The sequence below is a fragment of the Scyliorhinus torazame genome, chromosome 3 (assembly GCF_047496885.1).
Source record: "Scyliorhinus torazame isolate Kashiwa2021f chromosome 3, sScyTor2.1, whole genome shotgun sequence".
NCBI lineage: Eukaryota > Metazoa > Chordata > Chondrichthyes > Carcharhiniformes > Scyliorhinidae > Scyliorhinus > Scyliorhinus torazame.
Genome location: NC_092709.1, coordinates 31,341,299 through 31,366,122, shown reverse-complemented (window position 1 = coordinate 31,366,122; position 24,824 = coordinate 31,341,299). Strand labels below are relative to the sequence as shown.

General features: G+C 46.3%; 1 protein-coding gene across 2 annotated transcripts in view; it reads left to right on the top strand.

Annotated features, from left to right (window-relative positions):
* The window catches only part of LOC140408391 (limbin-like), a 217,202-nt gene that overhangs the window by 130,811 nt on the left and 61,567 nt on the right, over positions 1–24,824 (top strand). For both annotated transcript variants that reach the window (XM_072495516.1, XM_072495515.1), the window contains exons 15-16: positions 3,709–3,904; positions 10,485–10,613. In XM_072495516.1, the coding sequence (XP_072351617.1) occupies positions 3,709–3,904; positions 10,485–10,613 (325 nt within the window). The remainder of the gene's footprint in view (positions 1–3,708; positions 3,905–10,484; positions 10,614–24,824) is intronic.

The following is a 24,824-nucleotide window of genomic DNA, read 5'->3' as shown; positions in this document are numbered from 1 at the left end:
AGATTCCCACCACCCTCTGCGTAAAAAGGTTCTTCCTCATGTCCCCTCTACACCTTCTGCCACTTATCTTGAATCTATGTCCCCTGGTTCTAGGATTCTTCACCAAGGGAAACAATTTTATCCGGTCCACCATATCTCTTCCCCTCATAATTTTGGACACCTCAATTAAGTCATTCCTCAGCCTTTGTTTGAAGTAAAATCACCCTAATCTATCCAATCTCTCCTCATAGCCACACATTTCTAGCCCAGGCAACATTCTTCTAAACCTCCTCTGCACTCTCTCCAGAGCAATAACGTCCGTCCTGTAATGTAGCGACCAGAACTGCACACAATATTCCAGTTGTGGCCTCACCAGTGTTTTATACAAATATGACATAGTATCCTTACATGCCGATGGAGGAGAGCATTCCATATGCTTTCTTAACAAACTTGTCTGCCTGAACTGTTGCCTTTAGGGACCTGTGTACCTGTATGCCAAGATCTCTCAGTTCATCTATCCCTCTCAGTATGTTCTCATTTATTGTGGACTCCCTACAACTGTTTGACCTCACTTCTCTGTGAGGTCATGCGTTTAGGGAGAGGCAAAACAAAATTTTTGACGTCTACGCTGGCTAATTGGGGGATAAATATCTCGGAAATTCGTGCTGAATGTTTCAGGCTCAGCTTGAGGCCTTTTGGAGAAAATATGCTGCAGTCCTGGAGACCCTTTCCTGTGTGGCCTCCTGCGTATTCTCATGCCACAGTCCCACTGAGCCATAGGCATTTTCCTCAATGCCGTCGGTGAGCTGCTGCATTCTGACTGCGCTATATATAGATAGTAACTCTGACTGAGAGACCATGATTATGGTGGTTACAATGTCCTGTCTTCATCCTGTAGATCCTAGGAATAGAAAAATGTAGCACTTTTGTTTTTATCTCTTATCTCGGACTCAATTCATTTTGTTCGAATTGTTGAAAAAAACAAAGAACGGCTGGTACTAAGCATGAATGTTGTTGTCAAACCTGATTTTGATTGAGTACCTTACTGTGATAATGTGAAGTTATGTTGCAATGAAATTTAATGTTTTATGAACACATGAAATCAATATTAGATATTAAAATTGCATCGCTGCATGGTGAGAGCACTCAATCCACTTTTAGTTCAGCTTACAAATCATGATATACGGGAGTAGTAATTGTGTAAATTATGATAATAGCTGACATCTGTACCGCCATCTGCTGCACCAGCAGGGGAAATCTTTTAACGTACATTTGATGGGGCTGGCTTGTTTTAAGGGCCAGTGCGTTACATCTTGTAAAGTCTTTCGGCCTCGAGTATTTTACACTATTCACAGGGCTTCACTTAAAAATATATATATTCTCAATGACCCCACAGAATAATATTGGGATAAATCCACCTATTGCCTTCTGTTGGCCTCCATCCTTCTCCTCAACAACTTGGCTTAAGCGGCTGTGCTGACATTTTTGCAAATCATGTAAGCATTCGTATAGCTGAACGATGTGGGCTGTTCAATTATGACAAGAAGCCGTGAAACTATGGACTGTGACACGGGCTAATGTTTAAAGCATGAGATGTATTTTGAATAACAGCTTGTGATGTCTTGTGACCATCTATAAGAGTTATCTTGCATTTCAAATGTGCTCTTTTATACAGATTGCAACTGAGGTATTTTGGAATATATGGCAGGCAATGTCCTCTGAAGAGGGATTGGAGTTACCTTTTTTGTCCTTTCTGCGGGCGTCACTGGCAAGGGCAGCATTTGTCTCCCATCCCTAATTGCCCTTGAACCGAGTAGCTTGCTAGACCAGTGTTTTTTCAAATGTTTTTTTCCGGGATCCACTTTTGCCAATTGGCCAAATTCCCGACCCACGCTGGCCGAGCTTCGCGGCACGCACCACTTTCGCTTATCTTTAATGCGAAAGGGGAACCGGCTTGGTTCTCTGGTCACAGGGCAAGAGGGAAATGCACCCATCAGGAGTAGACTTCAGCCAATTCCTTTGTGCCGCCTTCATCTTTCTGAGAAGGAAACATCCGACTTCACACATGTCGATCATCCTGAAGGGCAATAGCAAAACAATATTTGTTTATTTAGCACTGGATACTCCTGAGAGATGCTACTCCAGAATGCTGACAGCTTCATGGGCTTTTGGTGTGTTTTTAATGTGGTATCACAGGTCAGGTACAGCAATGTCGTCTTTTTATTTGGGTTCAACTATAAGTTATTTTACTCTGGGATCTCAACCTCAAAAGGAATTTTTCACCCACCACTTCTCTTTCAAAATCTGCAATGGTGACTATGAAACTGATTATTATAAAACCTATCTAGCTAACCAAAGCAACTTCGGGAAGGAAGGAAATCTGCTGTCCTTACCTGGTTTAGCCTACATGTGACTCCAGACCCACAGCAATGCGGTTGACTCTTAATTGCACTCTGAAATTTGCTAATACATGCTTACAACAAACATGCGCTTTGCATCCTTATTTGGATTGGCACAATTGACAAAACCATACCTCAAGAAATCCTCTTTACACTGCTTTGTTCCCAAGTTAAGTTTCTTGTTTGTAGTTGTTAACCAGAGGCCTTGGAGCTCTGTACAGAGCTAACACAAACCCTGCTCTGTCCTGCCTTGGACTCTCCTGAACAGCTCTCTCCAGCAGATTCTGTTGTGAGATTCTGTCCAGTCGGTACACTGCCTATTTGAGTCCTTGGCCGCCTCTTACTTTTAAGAAAATGATTCATCTTCACAGTCTTCTTGACTTGCTTGCCAGCGGCTATAAAATAGAAGAAGCTCACCTCCATGATTTGCTGCCAAAAACACGTACAGACAGAACGCTTAAAGTTAAGTGTATGTGCAGGCCGCGTGAACTTCTCACTGCTGCCATTTCTGGCCAGAAGACTGTACACAGCTTCATTTCCCGCTCATTTAAAAGGTGACGGGTCAGCCATTCTAATAAAAATGCCGGTAATGGCCATTGGCCAATTCTTCTGCAATAAGGAATGCCGTGACCGATCGCTCCTCAACGCTCCCGGCACCCTCCTGTGACGCACCCACGGATCATGACCCGCACTTTGAAAAACACTGCTGCTAGACCATTTCAGAGGGCAGTTAAGTGTCAACCGCATTGCTGTGGCTCTGGAGTCACATGTAGGCCAGACCATTTAAGGACAGCAGATTTCTTTCCTTCCTGAAGAGGCTTTGGTTAGCCAGATAGATTTTATAATAATTGTTTCACAGTCGCCATTGCTGACATGGGGCTGGATTCTCCGCCGGCGGGATGCTCCGTTTTGCCGCCAGCCCGGGGTTTTCCCGCCGGCGTGCTGAAACAGAAATCTGGCGCGGCGGGACGCAGAATCCAGCCCCAGAGCTTTCAATTCCAGATTTTATTAATTGAACTTAAATTCCATCACATGGGATTTGAATCTGTAGCCCCAGAACACTAGCCCAGGCTTGTGGATTATTAGTCCAGTGACATTACCACTACGCCAAGTTAAAGTTACCTCATTTAACTAAATGGGAAGGTAAAATGGCCAAAATAGCATCTGTTACAGTAATTTAACAGTTTTCTTACATCGGTCAATTACACAATCTGTGAAATAAGCTACCTTATGATTGACTATCACCATTTATTTGTGATAGATGAGCCATTGCTTAAACTTGGTCCTTAGCTGGTCTTTCAGACTAATCTGGTGACTTTTTTTTTTAAAGAAATATACTGAAAAATCCACTCGTCCTATCTAACAAGGAAATCCAAAAAATGATGCGGCGATATTTCGACAATTTCTGCCAAATGGATAATAACTTGGCTCTTCCTAAGCTGTGGGAAAGATCCAGGACCCAAAGCCGTCTGACTGAGTGGAGGAACACAAAGATAGAGAGGCTGGAGAAGCGGTGGAAGAAACGGGTGAGTGAGTTTGGGGAGTGTGGTAGTCACCACTGTTGTATTTTATATACTGCATACGAGGGTATTACGGTAAGGCCCCTGTACTACAGGTACGGGGTTAGATCCCTGCCTGCTGGCTCCGCCCAGTAGGTGGAGTATAAATATGTGGGCTCTCCGAGCTGCAGCCATTTCGGCAGCAGCTGCGGGAGGCTCCACATCTCTGCGTAATGAAGCCTCGATTACTCTCTACTCTCGTCTCATCGTAATTGATAGTGCATCAATTTATTACACAGAGATTTTACAACGATGGATCTCCGCATCAAGCCTGATCGCCTGCAGCTGCACCCTCAAGCAGACAACGCCAAGTCGTCCTTCACACATTGGCTAGCTTGCTTTGAAGCATACATTGGATCTGCGACTGAACCACCCTCCGAGGCACAGAAGCTCCAGATCCTCTACACGCGGCTGAGTTCCGATATTTTTCCCCTCATCCGGGACCTACGCTGAGGCCATGGCACTACTGAAGGAGAACTACACTCAGCAGACTAACAAAATCTACGTCAGGCACCTCATGTCCACGCGGCATCAACTCCCCGGTGAGTCTGTGGAAGATTTCTCGCCCTGCACGTCCTGGTGAGAGACTGTGATTGCCAGGCCGTTTCGGCCACTGAACATTCTGACCTGCTACTGAGAGACGCGTTCGTTACGGGCATAGGGTCGGCCTACATCCGCCAGCGCCTCTTAGAAGGGGCTACCCTCGACCTCGCGGCGACCATGAAACTAGCAATCTTGCTCACAGTCGCCTCACGCAATATACAGGCGTATGCCCCCGACCACACGGCCCACCCCTCCTGGACATCGTGGACACCGCCGGCGAACACCCCACCGTGGACCCCATCAGCGACCTCCCCCAGCCAACCCCAGGCCTGCGCTGCGCGGCAGCCAACTAACCCCGGGAGACCCAAGTGCCACTTCTGCCGTCAGCCAAAACACCCCAGCAGCGCTGCCCGGCGCGGAGCGCGCTCTGCAAGGCCTGCGGGAAGAAAGGACATTTCGCTGCTTTGTGCCAGGCCCGCTCGATCGCCGCAATTGTCCCTGCATCCCCCGCGTGCGACCCGTGGGCGCCGCCATCTTGCTCCCCTCACAATCCGTGCGGCCCGTGGGCGCCGCCATCTTGCTCGCATCACAACCGTGCGGCCTGTGGACGCCGCACTCTTCCCCGCCTCCGGACCCCTGCTCGTCGGGCACCTCATTGGGCCGCTCATCGCCTGCAACCGCCGCCGACCAGCCACGTCTGGCCTCCATCACGATCGACCAGTCCCGACCGCACACCTTGTGACCACGTCGACGACAGTGAAGGTCAATGGGCACAAGATATCCTGCCTTCTGGACTCTGGGAGCACTGAGAGCTTCATCCACCCCGATACGGTAAGGCACTGCTCCCTCACGGTACACCCCATCAACCAGAGAATCTCCCTGGCCTCCGGATCCCACTCCGTGGCAATCCGGGGGTATTGCACCGCCACCCTCACCATCCAGGGCGTACAGTTCAGTGGCTTCCGGTTCTACATCCTCCCCAACCTCTGCGCTGCCTTGCTACTCGGCCTGGACTTGCATTGCAATCTCCAGAGCCTAACCTGAAATTTGGTGGGCCCCTACCACTCTTTACTGTCTGTAGTCTCAAGACCCTTAAGGTCAACCCACCTTCCCTGTTTGCGAACGGTCACCTCGGATTGCAAACTCGTCGCCACCAGGAGCAGACGGTACAGTGCCCAGGACAGGACCTTCATCAGGTCGGACGTCCAGTGGCTGGTGTGGGAAGGTATTATCGAGGCCAGCAACAGCCCCTGGAGAGCCCAAGTAGTAGTGGTGAAAACTGGGGAGAAAAACAGAATGGTCGTTGACTACAGTCAGACCATCAATCGGTACACGCAGTTCGTCGCGTACCCCCTCCCATGCATATCTGATATGGTCAATCAGATTGCACAGTACCGGGTCTTCTCGACAGTGGACCTGAAATCTGCCTACCACCAGCTCCCCATTCGCAAGGCCCCATCCAGTACACCGCGTTTGAAGCGGACGGCCGCCTTTACCACTTCCTTAGGGTACCCTTCGGCGTCACTAACGGGATCTCGGTCTTTCAACGGGAGATGGACCGAATGGTTGACCGGTACGGACTGCGGGCCACTTTCTTGTACCTGGATAACATCACCATCTGCAGCCACGACCAGCAGGGCCACGACGCTAACCTTTGCAAATTCCTCCACACCGCCAAACTCCTCAACCTAACCTACAACAAGGAGAAGTGCATGTTCAGCATGAACCAATTAGCCATCCTCGGCTATGTGGTTCAGAACGGAGTTCTAGGGCCCGATCCCAATCGCATGCGCCCCCTCATGGAACTCCCCCTTCCCCACTGCCCCAAGGCCCTCAAACGATGACTGGGGTTCTTCTCGTACTACGCCCAGTGGTCCCTAACTATGTGGACAAGGCCCGCCCACTCATCCACTCCACAGTTTTTCCCCTGACGGCCGAGGCTCACCAGGCCTTCAACCGTATCAAGGCCGACATCGGCAAGGCCGCGATGGACGCGGTCGATGAGACACTCCCCTTCCAAGTCGAAGCGATGCATCAGATGTCGTTCTGGCCGCCACCCTCAACCAGGCAGGCAGGCCCGTGGCATAATGTTTACTCACCAGGATGGATCAGAAAAATAAAACCGTCCACTTTTCTCAGAAGCATTGACTGGGATTTCTGACACTTCCTGGGGGTGAGATCTTCCGGTCCCGTTGAAGTCGAGTTGCTAGCAGATCTCACTGCTGGGGCCTGTCGCTGGCGGGGGGGGTTACTTTCATCAGGTCCGGAAGATCCCACCGGCGACCAATGACGAGTAACCTCTGTCGCCTGGAAAACCTGCTGCGGACAGGGTGGAAGGAATCCCGACCCTTTGAGGGAATTACACTCTGCCTCCATCTTAAAACAACAACAGCCACCAACAGCTCACTGTCAAACACCCAGTGAATGGCCTGGATACTGCAGTACCAGTGGATGCTTAGAATAAGATGTTCTTTATAACTAAAACACGATTCTTGGTGCTGACTGGAAGTCATTGTGCCGACAGGCGTTAACTTTTAGCAGTGTTTTAATTTCCTTGAGGAAAGACTGACCGCAATCCAAGTTATGCAGAAAAGAACAAAACCCAACATGTAAAAAGCAATATTATTGAGTTCCTAGAATTGAACAGTTCTGCTCTTGTACGGTTTAGTTTGGAAACACTAATGAGCAGAAGTCTTGTTCTGTCAATGATGATCCAGGGCTGAGTATATACAGATGACTTTTACAGATTGCAGTGATTTATGTTAAAATGTTCACATCAGTACCACTCATTGGTGCTGAAGTGCTATAAGTTCATGTTTGGGTGAACAATTTAATTTGTTTCTCCAAGCAACGGGTCCTTTAATCTGTTCACCTTTTAACTTCCTATCTTGATGTTTTTTCAAATCTGAAGTGACAGTTTTACTTCACGGTTTATTTTTGGTGATCTGCATTGAAGCATAAACTTTGTGGCCTTTTGATATTTAGAAGCTGATAGAAATTTCAAGCCGAAAATAGACCAAGGTCCTCCTAGTTCAACTTTCACCATTGTCGTGGTCAGGTCAGACAATGATAATCGAGATGTTGTTAGCTCATGGCAGAGCCCATATGATGCCCTTATCTGTTGATGGCCCCGGCATTGGAAAGCACATTGTTACAGATATTTGAGGGCATCACTTGTTTCATGCATGTGCACATTTATCCTGTGTTAAGTTGGCATCAATTTCTATTCTAGCCTTACTATGATTGTTAGTGGGGCCGGTTTAGCTCAGTTGGCTGGACAGCCGGTTTGTGATGCAGAACAAGGCCAGCAGCATGAGTTCAATTCCCGTACCGGCTGACGTTATTCATGAAGGCTCTGCCTTCTCAATCTTGCCCCTCGCCTGAGGTGTGGTGATCCTCGGGTTAAATCTCCAACGGTCAGCTCTCTCCCTCAAAGGGTAAAGCAGTCTATTGTCATCTGGGTATATGGTGACTTAACTTTACTTATTATGAATATTATAAAGCGTGTGAAAGTTTTTTTTTTTGGATAAATGCATTCAAGTGGATATGGCGTAATTTTACTGAGTACTGGATATATTGGGGGTTATAAAAATAAACATTTATGCCTGAACATTTAGGATGGCGAGTGCTCGGTGCCCTCCATCCTTGGAGTCAGCAGAGAACACACCCCACCCACTCTGACAGGCCCGCTGCCATTTTACCCTTAATTCAGCATTGATTGCCAGCAGGCTGGACTTCTGTCCGCCCTTGGACTGAAATCCCGCTTTGGAGATTTGGTGACAGGTTGCCAACCCCTCCTTCCACTTCTGTAGCTGGAATAGGTACTGCAGCGCCATGCTTTGAGCTTAAGTCCCGGGACTGCACTTCAGGGGTCCTGGGGGCAGGAGGGTACGGGATTCTAAGGAGGGTCAGGAGATGGCGAATCTCGGTGTCGGGGGTGGATGGGGTGGAGTGAGAAAGCAGGGCTGGAGCTTCCAGGTTCCTATGGGGAGGGTGCCCCAAATCTGATGGAGCCCCTCCCCTGGAGCTAGAGGGTGGGAACGTATTCTGTTTTGCATTCTAGGAACTTTTTATGTTTCGCACCCTGATCCAACTGCCTCCCGCCAGCCTAAAAACTGAGGCTGGGCAGAAAAAGACTTTTGTGTGGCCATTAAGTGGCCATTTAAGGGCCTTAATAGGACATGGGCAAGTTTCCCATCCAGGGCCCTGCCCGCTTAACAGAACCTGGTGGCGGGCAGGGAATGTGGGGGGAGGTGAGGAGTAAAGTTCTGGCCTTCATATACTTTTAGCTGTAAATAAGAGGAGATATAAGGTTCGACATGGAAGGGAAAGGATTGGCATTCTTGGAGGCTCAATATCAGAAGCACCTCAGGCCTCACCATTGAGGTGTCGTGGCCGATTTAAATTACTAGGCCAATGTGTTTTTGTAAATTCTGAAAGTGGTTTGTATGTTCTCCATTAGAAAAATGATACTGCCTTAAAGTGAAAATCTGTAACATGTTCAATGCATTCCAATAACGTCAGCAGGAGTACAACACGATGACTCAAAACTAGGCCTGGCGGACGTTTTGGGATGACTGTGTGAGGGCAGAGTCTGCCCCCATCTCTTGTTATGCCCTCAGTCTGAAGGGAGGCAGAAACCTGAATAATCAGCCTCAGATTGGTCTAAATTGAGGCTTGTGCCTCCAAATCTTTGGGCATAAGTTTTTGAAAGCACATTTTGAGCGAGTCCACTTTCTGATTAGTAAGTTTGCAGACGACACAAAGGTTGGTGGAATTGTGGATAGTGATGAGGACTGTCAGAGGATATAGCAGGATTTAGATTGTTTGGAGACTTGGGCGGAGAGGTGGCAGATGGAGTTTAATCCGGACAAATGTGAGGTAATGCATTTTGGAAGGTCTAATGCAGGTAGGGAATATACAGTGAATGGTAGAACCCTCAAGAGTATTGAAAGTCAAAGAGATCTAGGAGTACAGGTCCACAGGTCATTGAAAGGGGCAACACAGGTGGAGAAGGTAGTCAAGAAGGCATACGGCATGCTTGCCTTCATTGGTCGGGGCATTGAGTATAAGAATTGGCAAGTCATGTTGCAGCTGTATAGAACCTTAGTTAGGCCACACTTGGAGTATAGTGTTCAATTCTGGTCGCCACACTACCAGAAGGATGTGGAGGCTTTAGAGAGGGTGCAGAAGAGATTTACCAGAATGTTGCCTGGTATGGAAGACATTAGCTATGAGGAGCGGTTGAATAAACTTGGTTTGTTCTCACTGGAACGACGGAGGTTGAGGGGCGACCTGATAGAGGTCTACAAAATTATGAGGGGCATAGACAGAGTGGATAGTCGGAGTCTTTTTCCCAGGATAGAGGGGTCAATTACTAGGAGACATAGGTTTGAGGTGCGAGGGGCAAGGTTTAGAGGAAATGTACGAGGCAAGTTTTTTTACACAGAGGGTAGTGGGTGCCTGGAACTCGCTGCCGGAGGAGGTGGTGGAAGCAGGGACGATAGTGACGTTTAAGGGGCATCTTGACAAATACATGAATAGGATGGGAATAGAGGGATACGGACCTTGGAAGTGTAGAAGATTTTAGTTTAGATGGGCAGCATGGTCGGCACAGGCTTGGAGGGCCGAAGGGCCTGTTCCTGTGCTATACTTTTCTTTGTTCTTTGTTAAATGTGCAAGATTAAACCAGGGAGAGAGCAGCGCACTATCTCCCTCCACCATGTTCAGTAGTCATCTGCTGAACCTTCTGGCCTTGTGTCAATGCCAAGCACGATGAATGGTGCTAGAAACTTTTGTTTAATAATTAAAGGACCTTTCCATGACCCTGTGAAAGTTGCGGTATGAGCGGCAGCGATTTTTACTGAGGTGCGTTGCTATGCAAATTTTCTGGGCCAGTGTATTCCACACGTTGCAAACTATAATTTGTACCTTTTGGGGGGGAAAAAGCAGTATCTTTTTTGATGGTTAATGAGATATTTTCTGTTTATGTCTCTCTTTGTAGGACAAGTTAAAAACTAAGGAATTGGGGCATGGCGATGGGATCAACCTGATAGCTCAACAGGAACGCACGCGGGACAAAATTAAATTGTACGAGGAAGAAAACAAAAGAGCTGCAGAAGAAATGAGTGTGGTAAGCTGGATCGAAAAGATAAGTACTGGGAGCTGAAAACCTGTTTGAAGAGACTTGAAGGATTTGACTGTTCAGGCTTAATTTGCTCACTTAGAACTATGTTGGGGCACAATTTAGTTTCTAGTCATTGGGATAACACAAGTGTTGGCAGCTGGCCTTCATATTCTGAAGTCTCACAATTATAGTCCAATATAACCACAGCCATCGTATCATGGCTAGAATGACGGACAGTGGTTAGCACGTCTACCTCACAGCGCCAGGGACCTGGGTTAAATTCCGGCCTTAGGTGACTGTCCGTGTGGAGTGTCCGTGTGGAGTTTGCACTTTCTCCCCTGTCTGTGCGGGTGTCCTCCATGATAAAATTGTCCCTTAGTGTCTAAGGATGTACAGTTTACATGGGATTGCCGGGATGGGGGGGGCTAGATAGGGTGCTCTTTCAGAGGGTTGGTGCAGACTCAATGGGTCAAATTGCCTCCTTTTCCATTGTAGAGATGCTATGATTCAATGAATGATGTTCCAGCCAACACAAAAGACCAGGTCGTAATACAAATTTAATTCTCCAACCAGATGAGGTTATCGCTTGTGATCAATAGGACAGGACATGTTTTCCACCTCCCACCTGTACTATTGGTAGCATCACCATGAGAAGGGAGAAGCCCCTTCCCCAAGAATTAGCAATCACTTTCCAATGAGCTCTCAGTGAATGAAAAAAAATCAGACAGCTGCTGGTAGCCTGGATGTATTTTGTACTATAGGACATACTGCGAGTATCATCACTTCAACTTTAAGATATGTAAAATTCACAACAGGCTGCTTTGCCCAATGTTGGTATTTACCCTCGCAAGCAATTGGTTCTGATTGAATTGACCTCCCCTGTTGCAAAATTCAATGATGGACTTTCATCCACCAACCAATGCAATCTTCAACAGTCACATAGGAGGGCATTTTCAAGGAAGAAAGAAGAAACAACTTGCATTAACAGTGTTGGGAGGGGAGAGGGGTAAGCAGGGTTCAGTTGCATGGAAAATTAGAAAATCAAAATTAAAGGAGTAGGTAGGAGTGCAGGTTAGCGATGAGGTGGATTGTTATCAGAAAATAGAAGGAAGGGACAGAACGTGTGAACATCATATTGCACCAAGGAATCATAGAAGCGAGGGAAACTTGATAACAAAACAAACTTGAAGGCCTTTGTGTCTGAATGCCCAAAGCATTCTGAACAAAATTAATAAGTTAACACAACAAATAGAGATAAAGAGGTATGATTTAGTGACGATTGCTGAGATATGGTTACAAGGAGACCAGGTCTGGGAGTTGAATATCCAAGGGTACACAGTATTTCGGAAGGATAGACAGAAAGGAAAAGGAGGTGGTGTAAAGGAAGGGATCAGTGCTGTAGTGAGAAATTATTTAGGTCTTGGATATTGAGATATGGAATCTGTCTGGGTAGAAATACGAAATAGCATGGGGAAGAAATCCCTGATGGAAGTAACCTATAGGTTCCCAAACAGTAGTTCTGCAGTGGTGCACATATAAACCAGGAAATACTGGTGACTTGTAAGAAAGATACGACAATAATCATGGATGATTTTAATATGCATATAGACCGGATTAATCAATTTGTCAAGGGTAGCCTTGAGGGAGAATTCATTGAATGTATTAGGGATTGTTTCTTGGAGCAATGTGTTATGGAACTAAATTCTCCCTTAATTGGTTTTTTTTTAAAAAAATACATTGTAGATTATATGTATACCTTTTTTTTACTTGGAGAAAATTGAGACTGATTATATTAATAATAATAATAATAATCTTTTATTGTCACGAGTATGAAGTTACTGTGAATAGCCCCTAGTCGCCACATTCCAGCACCTGTTTGGGTAAGCTGGTACAGGAATTGAACCCGCTCTGATGGCCTTGTTCTGCACTACAAACCAGCTGTCTAGCCCACTGAACTAATTTTGGCAAATGGTGTTTCCTGTGATTTAGGAGTTCCAGCACACCATTCACAGACATGAGGGACAGGCTTCACCATATGCTGTGCAAGTCCAGCAGGTTGAGTGAAGTGCTGGGCTTTCAAAAGCAGGTTGAATATTATTGTGCTCGTAAAATGTTGCTGCCGTGTGTTCTTGCTGCCAGCGCATCTATCTTCACTAATATGGCAGTTTCCGCATTTATCAGAAATACTTTTTGTCTGATATATTGGGAACAGTTCCGGAAAGCATGTGTGATGCAGCCCAAATTTCTAGGCCTGTATCTTATTTTTTGTAAATTTATTGTAGAAACCTTTTTTCAGCAATCGTTTTAAACTGAAGGGCAAGTATATTCAGTGATTTAGAAATAGCTCGTATAATAATAGATCCTGGAGATAAGGCCAGCCTTTAAGTACTTCTGTCTTTGCTTCTGGTTGAATTGGCGCATTGCTACCAATTTTGGTCAATTGACCACTGGTACCAATAATCAACCCTCCTTCATGAAGCCTGACTGACTCTTGTTCTCATCAGGAGCATAATGCATGTGCAACAGAAAGGGAGATAATCCCTACGGAACAGGTCTTCACAAGGAATATAAACCAAAAAGATTTGTTCTGGCTATACCCATTTGACATCTCGCTCACCACACTGGTGAAACCTGACCAGGCATTAAGCTCTTGGTATTTACAAGTATAAGCCTAACATCTGTTTCAGCATCCCTTCTCACAATTGGGTTGCCTTGAATACGGCTAGCACCAAGCCAACTGCACTCAGGATAGCTGTGTCTACATGTAGCCAAGTCAGCGGCTCTTAAAGGGACTGGTGGATGCCGCCATGAGAAAGGCAAGTTATTTTTACTTGACTGTAGATCGGTAAGGACTAGCAGTGCTCCACCAAGCTCCACAGCAGTTCCGAAGATGATTGTCAGCCCCCAATCATCCACTGCTGGTGGTTCCCCATCCTCGCCTAGTTGTTTCCGGCCTTCCACCTGATTTCTCGCTTCCTTCCCTCTTGATCACAACTTTCCTTCCGATGACCACCCTTTCTCCTTCTTGAATTCTTTGACATCCCCTCCAGAGCGCTCTGGGGATATGCATCCTTTGACTTCACCTTGAGTACTTTTATTAAGGCATGGCTTAAAATGTGCTCAAAACATTTAAATGATGCACACTGTTTTGTAGTGAGGAAAAGTCTCTCTGTCAATTGCAAATTGTCACAAATGCACACACACATACGCACACATACATACATACACACACACACACACACACACACACATACATGCACACTCGCTCATTCACACATGCATACACACACACATATATATATATATATATATATATATATACATACACATACGTACATAGACACACACATACATACACACACATACATGCACACTCGCTCATTCACACATACATACACACACACACACACACACATACATACACACGTGCATACACATACATACATAAACACACACATACATACACACACACATGCACACTCGCTCATTCACACATACATACACACACACAGATATACATATACACACACACACATATACATACACATATACATACACACGTGCATACACATACATAGACACACCCATACATGCACACACACATGCACACTCGCCCATTCACACATACATACACACACATACACACACGCATACATACACATACATAGACACACACACACACACACACATGTACACATACACATACACACACATACATACACACACATACACACACACACGTATACATACACATACTCATACATACATGCACACACACCTTTGTGGTTCATGAAATTGCAGCATTTACACATCATCCTTAATTTTCATATGTGCTGACGACACTCAGCTCTACCTCATCACATCCTCACTGATTCCTCCATGTTTGCTGAATTATCAGCCGGCTTGTCTGACATCCAGTACTGGATGAGCAGTAATTTCCTCCAAATAAATGTTGGGAGATGGGCGGCATATTGGTTAGCACAGTTGCTTCACACACGAGCATCCCAGGTTCGATTCCCGGCTTGGGTCGCTGTCTGTGCGGACTCTGCACGTTCTCCCCGTGTCTGCGTGGGTTTCCTCCCATTAGTCCTGAAAGATGTGATGTTGGGTAAATTGGACATTCTGAATTCTCCCTCTGCGTACCTGAACAGGTGCCGGAGTGTGGTGACTCGGAGCTTTTCACAGTAACTTCATTGCAGTGTTGATGTAAACCAACTTGTGACAATAATGTAGATTGTTTTTGGAAGACTTAAGTCACTGCTTTTGGTTTGTGCTCAAGCCTTTATTCCCTGGCTACCTGCACCATCCTTCTCCCTGGTAACAATCTGAGATGTTCTCTACCTTGCTGCAGTGTTTGATTCCGAGATGTGCTCCTGACCTCATATATTCATGCCATCACTAAGACTCCCTACTTCCACATCCATAACATTGCCTGCCCTTGCCCCGGTCTCAGCTTATCTCCTGTTAAAATCCTCATCCCTTCCTTTTCTATCTCGAGGCTCTACTATTCCTGCAGAATCCTGGCTGGTCTCCCACATTCTACCTCTAAAAACTTGAAGTCATCCAGTACTTGGCTGTCTATGTCTTAACTCACAGCATATCCCTCGTGGTCAAGCAATGTTTTGACTTTGAAATTCTCATCCTTGTTTTCAAATCCCTCCCTGGCCTTGCCCTTCCCTATCTTTGTAATCTTCTCCAGGCTCTCAACCCTCTGGGATATCTGCACTCCTGTCATTCCACCTCTTGTGCATTCCCAATTATAATTGCCTCACCATTGGTGACCACGCCTTCGGTACCAAGGCCCCAGATTCTGGAATTCCCTCCTTGTACCTTTCTGCCTCTCTCACTCACTTGCCTTCTTTGAGACACTCCTTAAACACTACCTCTTTGACCAAGCTTTTCAAATTTTTTGTCATCTGATCTAATCTCCTCATGTGGCTCAATATCATATGTCGTTTATGTCATTCTTGCAATTGTCTTGATGAGTGCAGAATGAAAAGCTTCAGATTTTCAGTAATATTCAAGTTCTATATTACCAAATGACTCTTTATAATTTAAAGTGTAGCGTTTCACGCCCTCGGGTAGTGAAATAATATTGGAGATTTTTAAAATGTTAGACTTTCTGTTTGCCTTGATCCATAATCCAATTTATCCTTCCATTTCTTTCTTTTTCTGTCCATCCCACCTTCCTCCTCCGTTCTTCCTCTATTTATTTCTTAACCCTTAAAATCTCATTTGTTGAGGAGATACCCTGTTGGTCTCATTTTTTATCAAAAGTCCCTGATGTCCTATTGTCCTCACTGTGCCATTATCAGCTTGCTGTTCCAGCATCTTGCCAGACAAAACACCGTTTTTAAAAAATGCATTTTATTCCAAACCTGTGTTTAAAAAAAAATAAAAATAAAATAACATATACAACAACACACATCCACAACCTCACAATCCACAGTTTGTTTTACCCCCCTCCCCTTCCCTGGGCAGCACGATAGCACAGTGGTTAGCATTGTGGCTTCACAGCTCCAGGGTCCCAGGTTCGATTCCCGGCTTGCGTCACTGTCTGTGCAGAGCCTGCACGTCCTCCCCGTGTCTGCGTGGGTTTCCTCCGGATGCTCCGGTTTCCTCCCATAGTCCAAAGATGTGCGGGTTAGGCGGATTGGCCATGTTAAATTGTCCTTAGTGTCCAAAAAAGGTTAGGTGGGGTTACTGGATTATGGGGGTCGGGTGGAGGTGAGGGCTTAAGTAGGGTACTCTTTCCAAGGGCAGGTGCAGACTCGATGGGCCGAATGGCCTCCTTCTGCACTGTAAATTCTATGGTTCCCCACCCCTGCGACAAACCGTTCCTCAAACATTGTCGTGAACAACCCCCACTGTGTCCCAAATCCCTCCGCCGACCCCCTAAACTCAAATTTGATCTTTTCCAAACAAATAAAATCATACAGGTCCCCCAGCCAGGCTGCCACTCCCGGTGGCACATCCGACCTCCAATTCAGCAAGGCCCTTCGACGGGCAATTAGAGAGGCGAAAAGCACGACATCGGCCCCCTTCCTCTCCAGCAGCTCCGGCATTTCCAATACCCCAAAGATTGCCACCATTGGGCCTGACCTCCATCCCTACAATTTCAGATGACGTCCCAAACACCGCTTCCCAGTATCTCTCCAGCTTCTCACAGCCCCAAAACATGTGTGCATGATTCGCCGGCCCTCGCCTACACTTCTCACACTCATTGGCCACCTCTTAAAATAACCCACTCATCCTCGCCCAGGTCATATGTACCCTATGTAACATCTTGAACTGAATCAAGCTCATCCTTGCACGAGAGGAGGTTGAATTCATCCTACGCATCGCCTCGCACCACAGTCCCCAGCCTATTTCAGGCAAAACCAAATTAGGCTGAAGGGTTCAGGAAAACTTTGAACAAATTGGGCAATCAAGAGACGCCCTGCTCCAACAAAACCTAACCAACTGTACTCGATGGGATAGTTCTTGGTAAAGCTGACAGGAAGCAGTTGAAATCTCAGCACATCACCAAACAAGATTGAAAACGGCACACTAGAATTTAGACACTTTCTCTTGTAATGTTATTATTGATTTCACATCCATTGGCCCTGACATTGCACAGTTGGTGATCTTGTAGAGACACTCCAAATGCGTCATCCGCTATTACTCCCCCACTATTACTCCCCCACTATTTCAGTAGCGGTGCTGGCGTATTTATTTCGATGGGTATGCATCTCCTCGAAAATAGTGCAGACAGGAATTTGTTCACATGCTAGCATTACACGCCATAACTTTCTGGTCATTACCTTTATTAAACATAATCAGAAGCAGTGGACATACATGAGTTAAGCAGCTGAAGAAGGATTACTCCTGAAATGCTAGCCTTTCACAGGCACAGGTTGTTGTGTAGTTCTATCACTTTCTGCGTTTCTTTTGGATTTCCAGCAGCCGCGGTTATTCTTTTTACGTTAAATGCTGGTAAGCTGTTTGATCAGTAATAGCTTGCTCTCTGTGTGCCTGAATAAATCACAGGTGCAGCAGGATAAATTGCCACGGTGGGAATGCTTTGCAAATCTATCACTTGCCTGTTGAAAACTCTGTCTTATCACCGACCAATTACTCACCCCCGAACAGAGCTGATGGTCTCTATAATTTGAATCATGTAATCTACCATGTATTTGAGAGATGAGATTGAAAATACCACCTGAAGTATTTTAATATATCCAGGATCATATTGGACATCTTCTCCTGTTAAGTTAAATGGAGATATTATTCAGGCTGAGAAATATAATTTGAGATTTTTTGGGGGGGGGATTATTGGAGGCAAATTATCTGCAGAGAAAATTTTATTAAATGTAGCATTTCCAGACTGACAAATAGGGATATTGGGCGAGATATTCCAGCCCTGTCCACAGGCAGGATTTTACAGTCCTGCCTTAGGAACATGGCGGGACAGGCAAGTCACACAAAACACTATAGAGCTTCAAACAACCGCGCAACCTCAAACAAACCATTGTTTGCAGCAAACTACCCAGCCTTCAGAACAGCGACCATGACACCACACAACCCTGCCATGGCAATCTCTGCAAGACGTGCCAGACCATCGACATGGGTACCGCCATTACACGTGAGAACACCACCCACCAGGTACGCAGCACATACTCGTGCGACTCGGCCAACATTGTCTACCTCATACGCTGCAGGAAAGGATGTCCCAAATCATGGTACATTGGCGAGACCATGCAGACGCTGCGACAACGGGTGAACGGACATCACGTGACAATCGGCAGGCAGGAATGTTCCCTTCCAGTCGGGGAACACTTCAGCAGTCAAGGGCATTCAGCCTCTGATCTCCGGGTAAGCGTTCTCCAAGGCGGCCTTCAGGACGCGCGACAATGAAAAATTGCCGAGCAGAAACTTATAGCCAAGTTCCACACACATGAGTTCGGCCTCAACCGGGACCTTGGATTCATGTCGCATTACATTCATCTCCCACCACCTGGCCTTAGCTTGCGAAATCCTGCTAACTGTCCTGGCTTGAGACAATTCACACCTCTTTAACCTGGGGTTACCCCATCTCTGGATCTGTAAAGACTTAATTACATGCAACTGCTTGCATTCAAAGCATTGTCTGGCATCTTTGACTTTGTCTATATATATGTTTCTGGAACCTACCTCTTCATTCACCTGAGGAAGGAGCAGCGCTCCGAAAGCTAATGTTTGAAACAAACCTGTTGGACTTTAACCTGGTGTTGTAAGACTCCTTACTGTGCTCACCCCAGTCCAACGCTGGCATCTCCACATCATCTTTTTACTAATTAATTATATGACATTACTAAGGGTGGTCCAGGACCTGGTTCGATTACTGCAGGTCCAGGTGGAGTTTGCACATTCTCCCCGTCTTTGTGTGGGTTTCACCCCCACAACCCAAAGATGTGCAGGGTAGGTAGATTGAACATTCAATATTGCCCCTTAATTGGAAAAAATTAATTGGGTACTGTAAATTTATTTTAAAAAACACAACAGCTCACCAATCAACATAATGGAGCAAATTTAATGAAACAATACATCTCACGACAGCCTAAAGATGAAGCATTTGCCAATACGGAAAGATGCAGGCCCCACAGATATAGGACGGGATTCTCTGACCACCCCCCCCCCCCCCCCACCCCCCCTGCCGAGCTGGAGAATCGCCGGGGGCGGCGTGAATCCCGCCCCGACACCGGCTGCCGGGTTCTCCGGCGTCGGTTTTTCGGCGGGGACGGGAATCGTGTCACACCAGTCGGGGGCCGTTGGCAGTGGCCCCCCGGCGATTCTCCGCTCCGCGATGGGCCGAGTGGCCACGCGTTTTCGGCCAGTCCTGCTGGCGTAAATCAAACAAGGTCCTTACCGGCGGGACATGGCTCTGAGGGCGGCCTGCAGAGTCCTCGGGTTGGGGGTGGGGGGTGGGATCTGGCCCCGGGAGGCGCCTCCACGGTGGCCTGGCCCGCAATCGGGGCCCACCGATCTGCGAGCGGGCCTGTGCCATGGGGGCAATCTTTCCCTCCGCGCCAGCCGCTGGGATCATGCCAGAACACGCTGGCGCTCCCGCGCATGTGCCAACTCGTGCCGGCTGGCGGAGGCTCTTCGGCGCCATTTGGCGCACCGCCAACCCCGCCGGCGCCGGCCTAGCCCCTGAAGGTGTGGAGGATTCCGCACCTTCCGGGCGGCCCAACGCTGGAGTGGTTAACGCCGCTCCTTGCCGCTGTACGGCCCGCCCCGCCAAATAGCGGAGAATCCCGGCCATAATATTTGTGATACCATTTATCTGCCACTTGACAATTTTGGCAGAAACTTTTGTTCTTACTCCAAAATTTCATCATCTAATTTATTTGCACAATTAAGTCTTCTTCATTTATCTCAGTTGGTTACATTGCCACAACAGCGTCCATATTCTAATGGTTCAGTAGAGCATAAGTGTTATAACCCCTACGACGTCCACGGAGAAACCATTGCTGATCTCCTCGTAGGACTCATGGAGTGCGAGCTTTCCAGGTAGGGGGTGTGGTGTTGGGTGCTCTGAGGTACAGACGAACCAACACGGTTGCGATTGGTACAACGCAGTTTTATTCCAACTAGTCATTTACACATCTGACTTGGTACTCAGCACGTGGTGACAGTGTGAGTGTCTTGTTAATGAGGTCCTGGCCTTGTCCTGTCTCCAGATGGACTGGCCAGCAGGTGTTGTGTTTCTTGTCTTATACTGTGTCTGCTCTTGTCTGTGATTGGCTGTCGTGTTATGTGTGCTAATTGGTCTGTTGGTCTGTCTATCATGATGTGTGTGTTGTGATGTGTGTTTGAATATCATGACAGGGGGTAAAGGCCATGCAACTGGAGATCATTACAAACAAACATAAAAGCCAGCCCAAAACAGCGCCTGGTGTGGTTAGTTACCCAGTAAGAACTGTACTGGGAGCAAGTTGCTGTCTTGAGCAGAATATTTTATATAGTGAAATAAACTAAACTCATAAAGTTAATATGAGGGGCATATACAGAGTGGATAGTCAGAGGCTTTTCCCCAGGGTAGAGGGGTCAATTACTAGGGGGCATAGATTTAAGGTGCGAGGGGCAAGGTTTAGAGGAGATGTACGAGGCAAGTTTTTTTTACACAGAGGGTAGTGAGTGCCTGGAACTCGCTGCCGAAGGAGGTGGTGGAAACGGATAATAGTGACATTTAAGGGGCATCTTGGCAAATACATGAATAGGATGGGAATAGAGGGATAAGGACCCATGAAGTGTAGAAGATTTTAGTTTAGACGAGCAGCATGGTCGGCACGGGCCTGGAGGGCCGAAGGGCCTTTTCCTGTGCTGTACTTTTCTTTGTTCTAAACCTCTGTTCTCTTGCCACTGGCTTCATCAAGTTACTAAACTGCCGATGAGGGAAAAGGCAGAAGGTCCCCACTGCTGGTGGCTGAAGGGGGACTATCAGACTTTTACCATAGCCATAGAATTTACAGTGCAGAAGGAGGCCATTCGGCCCATCGAGTCTGCACCGGCTCTTTGAAAGCCCACACCTCCACCCTATCCCCATAACCCAGTAACCCGACCTAACATTAAGGGAAATGTTGTACACTAAGGGCAATTTAGCATGACCTATCCACCTAACCTGCACATCTTTGGACTGTGGGAGGAAATGTTGGGAATTTGTACTGAGTATTGTATAAGTAGATATGGTATAAAGAATCATAGGGTTTAGTGAAATAATAAAGTAGAGTTAGGTGAGCAATGAAATGAATGTGTGACCTATGTAACCTGTTGTAATTTAGAATAACCCTGTGTGAAGTAACATAATTAAACATAGCATAGACAACCTAAGGTAATCAAGTATAGTTGATATAATCAAAGCAGAAGACCCAGAAAAGTAGCTTAGCAATTACCAATTAATAAAAGCAACTACTAATCACTTGGGAATACAGTGAATACTGCTTCGTGACTTACTTTAATAATAAACCATAATAAAACAGAATAAAGAAAGCAGATGTTTCCTATACATTCGGCCTAAATCAGCTAAACCACGATTGTTGCACAAGCAGAAAAGTAAAGATAAGAGCAGGAGTTATAACCACTATGGTTTAAAAGACAGAGAGAGGAAAAAGGAAGCGACCAATCGTGACTAAAACAGATAAAAGGCATCTAAAAATAATAGTGGCCAAAAGCGAGGTCCGGCTGTAGAGTAAGATAAGAGAGATGAGGACCTTGAGATATGGAACTAAAATGTATATAAAAAGCCTGTAAGCCTGAGGGCTCTTCGGATTGTTCCGGACATCCCGATTTTATTCTCTTGTACTAGCTGAATAAAATCTGCTGCTTGGACGATCGCTGTTCAGACTCTCTGATTTAATCGATAAACACGAATTGTCGTCCTGGGGAACCACGACAGAATTGGCGCTGCGAGCAGGGTTGGAGCGAGATCGCCCAGAAAAACATCTGGAAGGAGTGGCGGAGACGGAGGTCCGACCGGGGCTGGACATCCCAAAGCCGGCATTCTGACAGCAAGGTGAGCAAATTTATATTGCATGTAAATCCTTGTTGTCGGAAAAGGGATCTCGAGGCCCGGCGTACCCGGCTCTTTGCTGGTCCTGGATCTCCCCAAACCCAAAAGATATCCTGCAAAGGTGAAGCTAAATTGTGTAAAGTACTTTGAGAGACTGAGCCTGATCTGAAGAGTGGAGCATTGCATGCAAAAGCGCGCTGAGAATACTGTATTGTCTGTGAATGGGTAAAAAGTGAGACGGGAAAAAAGACCGAACGCTAAATTGATGCAATTAGGTTAAGTCAAGCGGTTTGGAGCGGGTTTTTCAGGTCACGACTTGCCCGGAAGAGAGTAAGTGTGGAAGAATCTGCCAGTCCAAACCTACCCAGGACCTCGGGAAACGGACGTCAACCGAGAGGGAGAGAGATCAGTGAGAGATCGCTCTCTGACCTAATACGGTAATTAAAAGCACATTACACTGACACGACCACCTAGTGGAGAGATTGATATAACAGGCTGAGAAGAAAAATCAGGGGATTAAAAATTAACAAAAAACAGAAGCAACCCTGGAGTGGGAGAAGATTACACATGTAACTAATTTAGAAGAGATAAAAGATGAGTGGCCGTATGTGAACTGGGAAGAAATAACTGACAGAAATTGGATAGACGAGATAGAATTAGAAACTCTAGAGAAATTAATAAAGGAATCTGACCGGTACAGGGTTTCTGTACAAATAGACAAACAAGTGAGAACATACTACCCCATAGCCCGGGAGAGGAAGATAGTACCGGGACAGGGGACTACTGGGAAGTGGATATCGGAACCCCGGTTAGAGTTACAGGTATTGACAAAGGAAACCCAAGAGAAAGGTAAACAGGGGACTAAACAAGGGAAAACAATACAGCAAGTAATCATCACTGTGATACCTAACTCTGACGAATTGAGTGATAAAGATTGTGACAATAACCCAAAAAGACGAATAATGGAACACAAGTTTAGAACACCAGTGGAGAAATTAGGGGAGAAGTTCCCAGCCCTTAGGGGAGATATAGAACACGTTTCTAAAAAGTGGGCTAAAAGGACAAGTAAGACCAATACACAGTGGCCGGAGGAAGGCACATGGGATGTAGAGAGGTGTGAGGACCAGAAAGGAATGATAAAGAATTATAAGATTAAGGATAAATCGAGCAAAAGAAGGGAGAAGCGAGAAAAGGAGTTAGAGATACTAGCGCTATTTGAACAAGAGGGGAAAGAGAAAAGAAGGGCATGGAGGGGAGACAGGAGGCAGATGCCAGTACAATTTCGGGAAAAAGCAGAGTTGGAAGATCCAAACGAAGCCCCGCCCCCATATTTAGGGGAACAGAGTTCCAAGGGACTGTACCCAGTTATATCAGGTACAATGAACTTTGAGGGAGAATATAACATGGAACCAATGACAAAGGATGAATGGAAAGAAAGGGAGAGAGAAAAGAGACAAGATATAGAAGAAGCGGCAAGGAAAGTAGAAGAGGATTTGGATGAGCTGAGTCAAAAAAGAAAGGAATTGACAGAAGAAGTAAATATGGTAGAACTTTTGGAATGGGCAAAAAAGACAATGAAAGAGGATAAGGAAAGAGAAAGGAAAGGAAAGAATGTTAGAGATGGAGGCAAGTGGAGGACAGAAGAAGATCTCTCCAAGTATGGGAGTGAGGCGGCACAGGAAAAAATAGAAGGAAAAAGAGTAGGATGGAACAGAGAGGAAAAAGAAGAGATAGGCTGGGAAGCACCCGAAGGGACAAATAGACAAAGATTGGAAAAACCATGGACATGGAAACACCCAGAGAGGTACCCGGAGAAAAGTAGAACAAAAGGAAAGATGGAAGAAGAGACAGAAGCAAGTAGTGAAGATGAAGGAGGACAATCAGTGTTAGGGGGACGAAGAAAGTCAATGCGGAAAAAACACAAACCTGTGAAGTTTCCGGCTGAGGATAGGAGAGAAAAGAGCGTGTTCCCGGTGATTCTGAAGGGTGGCAGACTGCAGTATATCCCTTGGTCAGGACAGGATCTGCCTAGTTTAATTAATGAATTACCTAATATTTTGGATGGAGCTGGAAGGTGGATTGGACAGTTGGAGGCGGGAATGATGGGGAAAAGGATGGCACTGGGTGACATCAAAGCTCTCTTGACAAAGGTGCTAGGAATGGACCAAATGGCAGAGATAATGAGACGTGCAGGTATCCCGATGGCAGCTTATGACCCAGACGTAGATGGGACACCCATGGACCCGTATCGCCAAGACATATGGCAGGCATTGCGGGATACATACCCCAACCGAATGGATGTAAAGACCCTAAAGGGGGAGCCATTGGGTGAGGAGGAGAATGCGGCTGTATATGTGGAAAAACAATTAAGAAGATGGAGAAGGGACACGGAAAGGGACATTCTAATAGACCCACTGACCAATGCCATGTTTCGGGCTACAGTGCTGGAGGGCTTGCCAGCCCCAGCTAAAACAAGACTGGAGGAGGTAGTGGGCTTGGATTCAAAAAGTTACCGAGAGTTTGTTGATTATGTTGCCCATGCAGTGGAGAGATATCGCAAAGATGAAAAGAATGCAGATAAACAGTTGAAGGAGATACAACGTAAACTCCTTCAGGCACAGTTGGAGGAGATCAAAAACAAGGATAAGATAAAGGCAAAAGAGGATCTCGTACCCAGAAAGATAGCA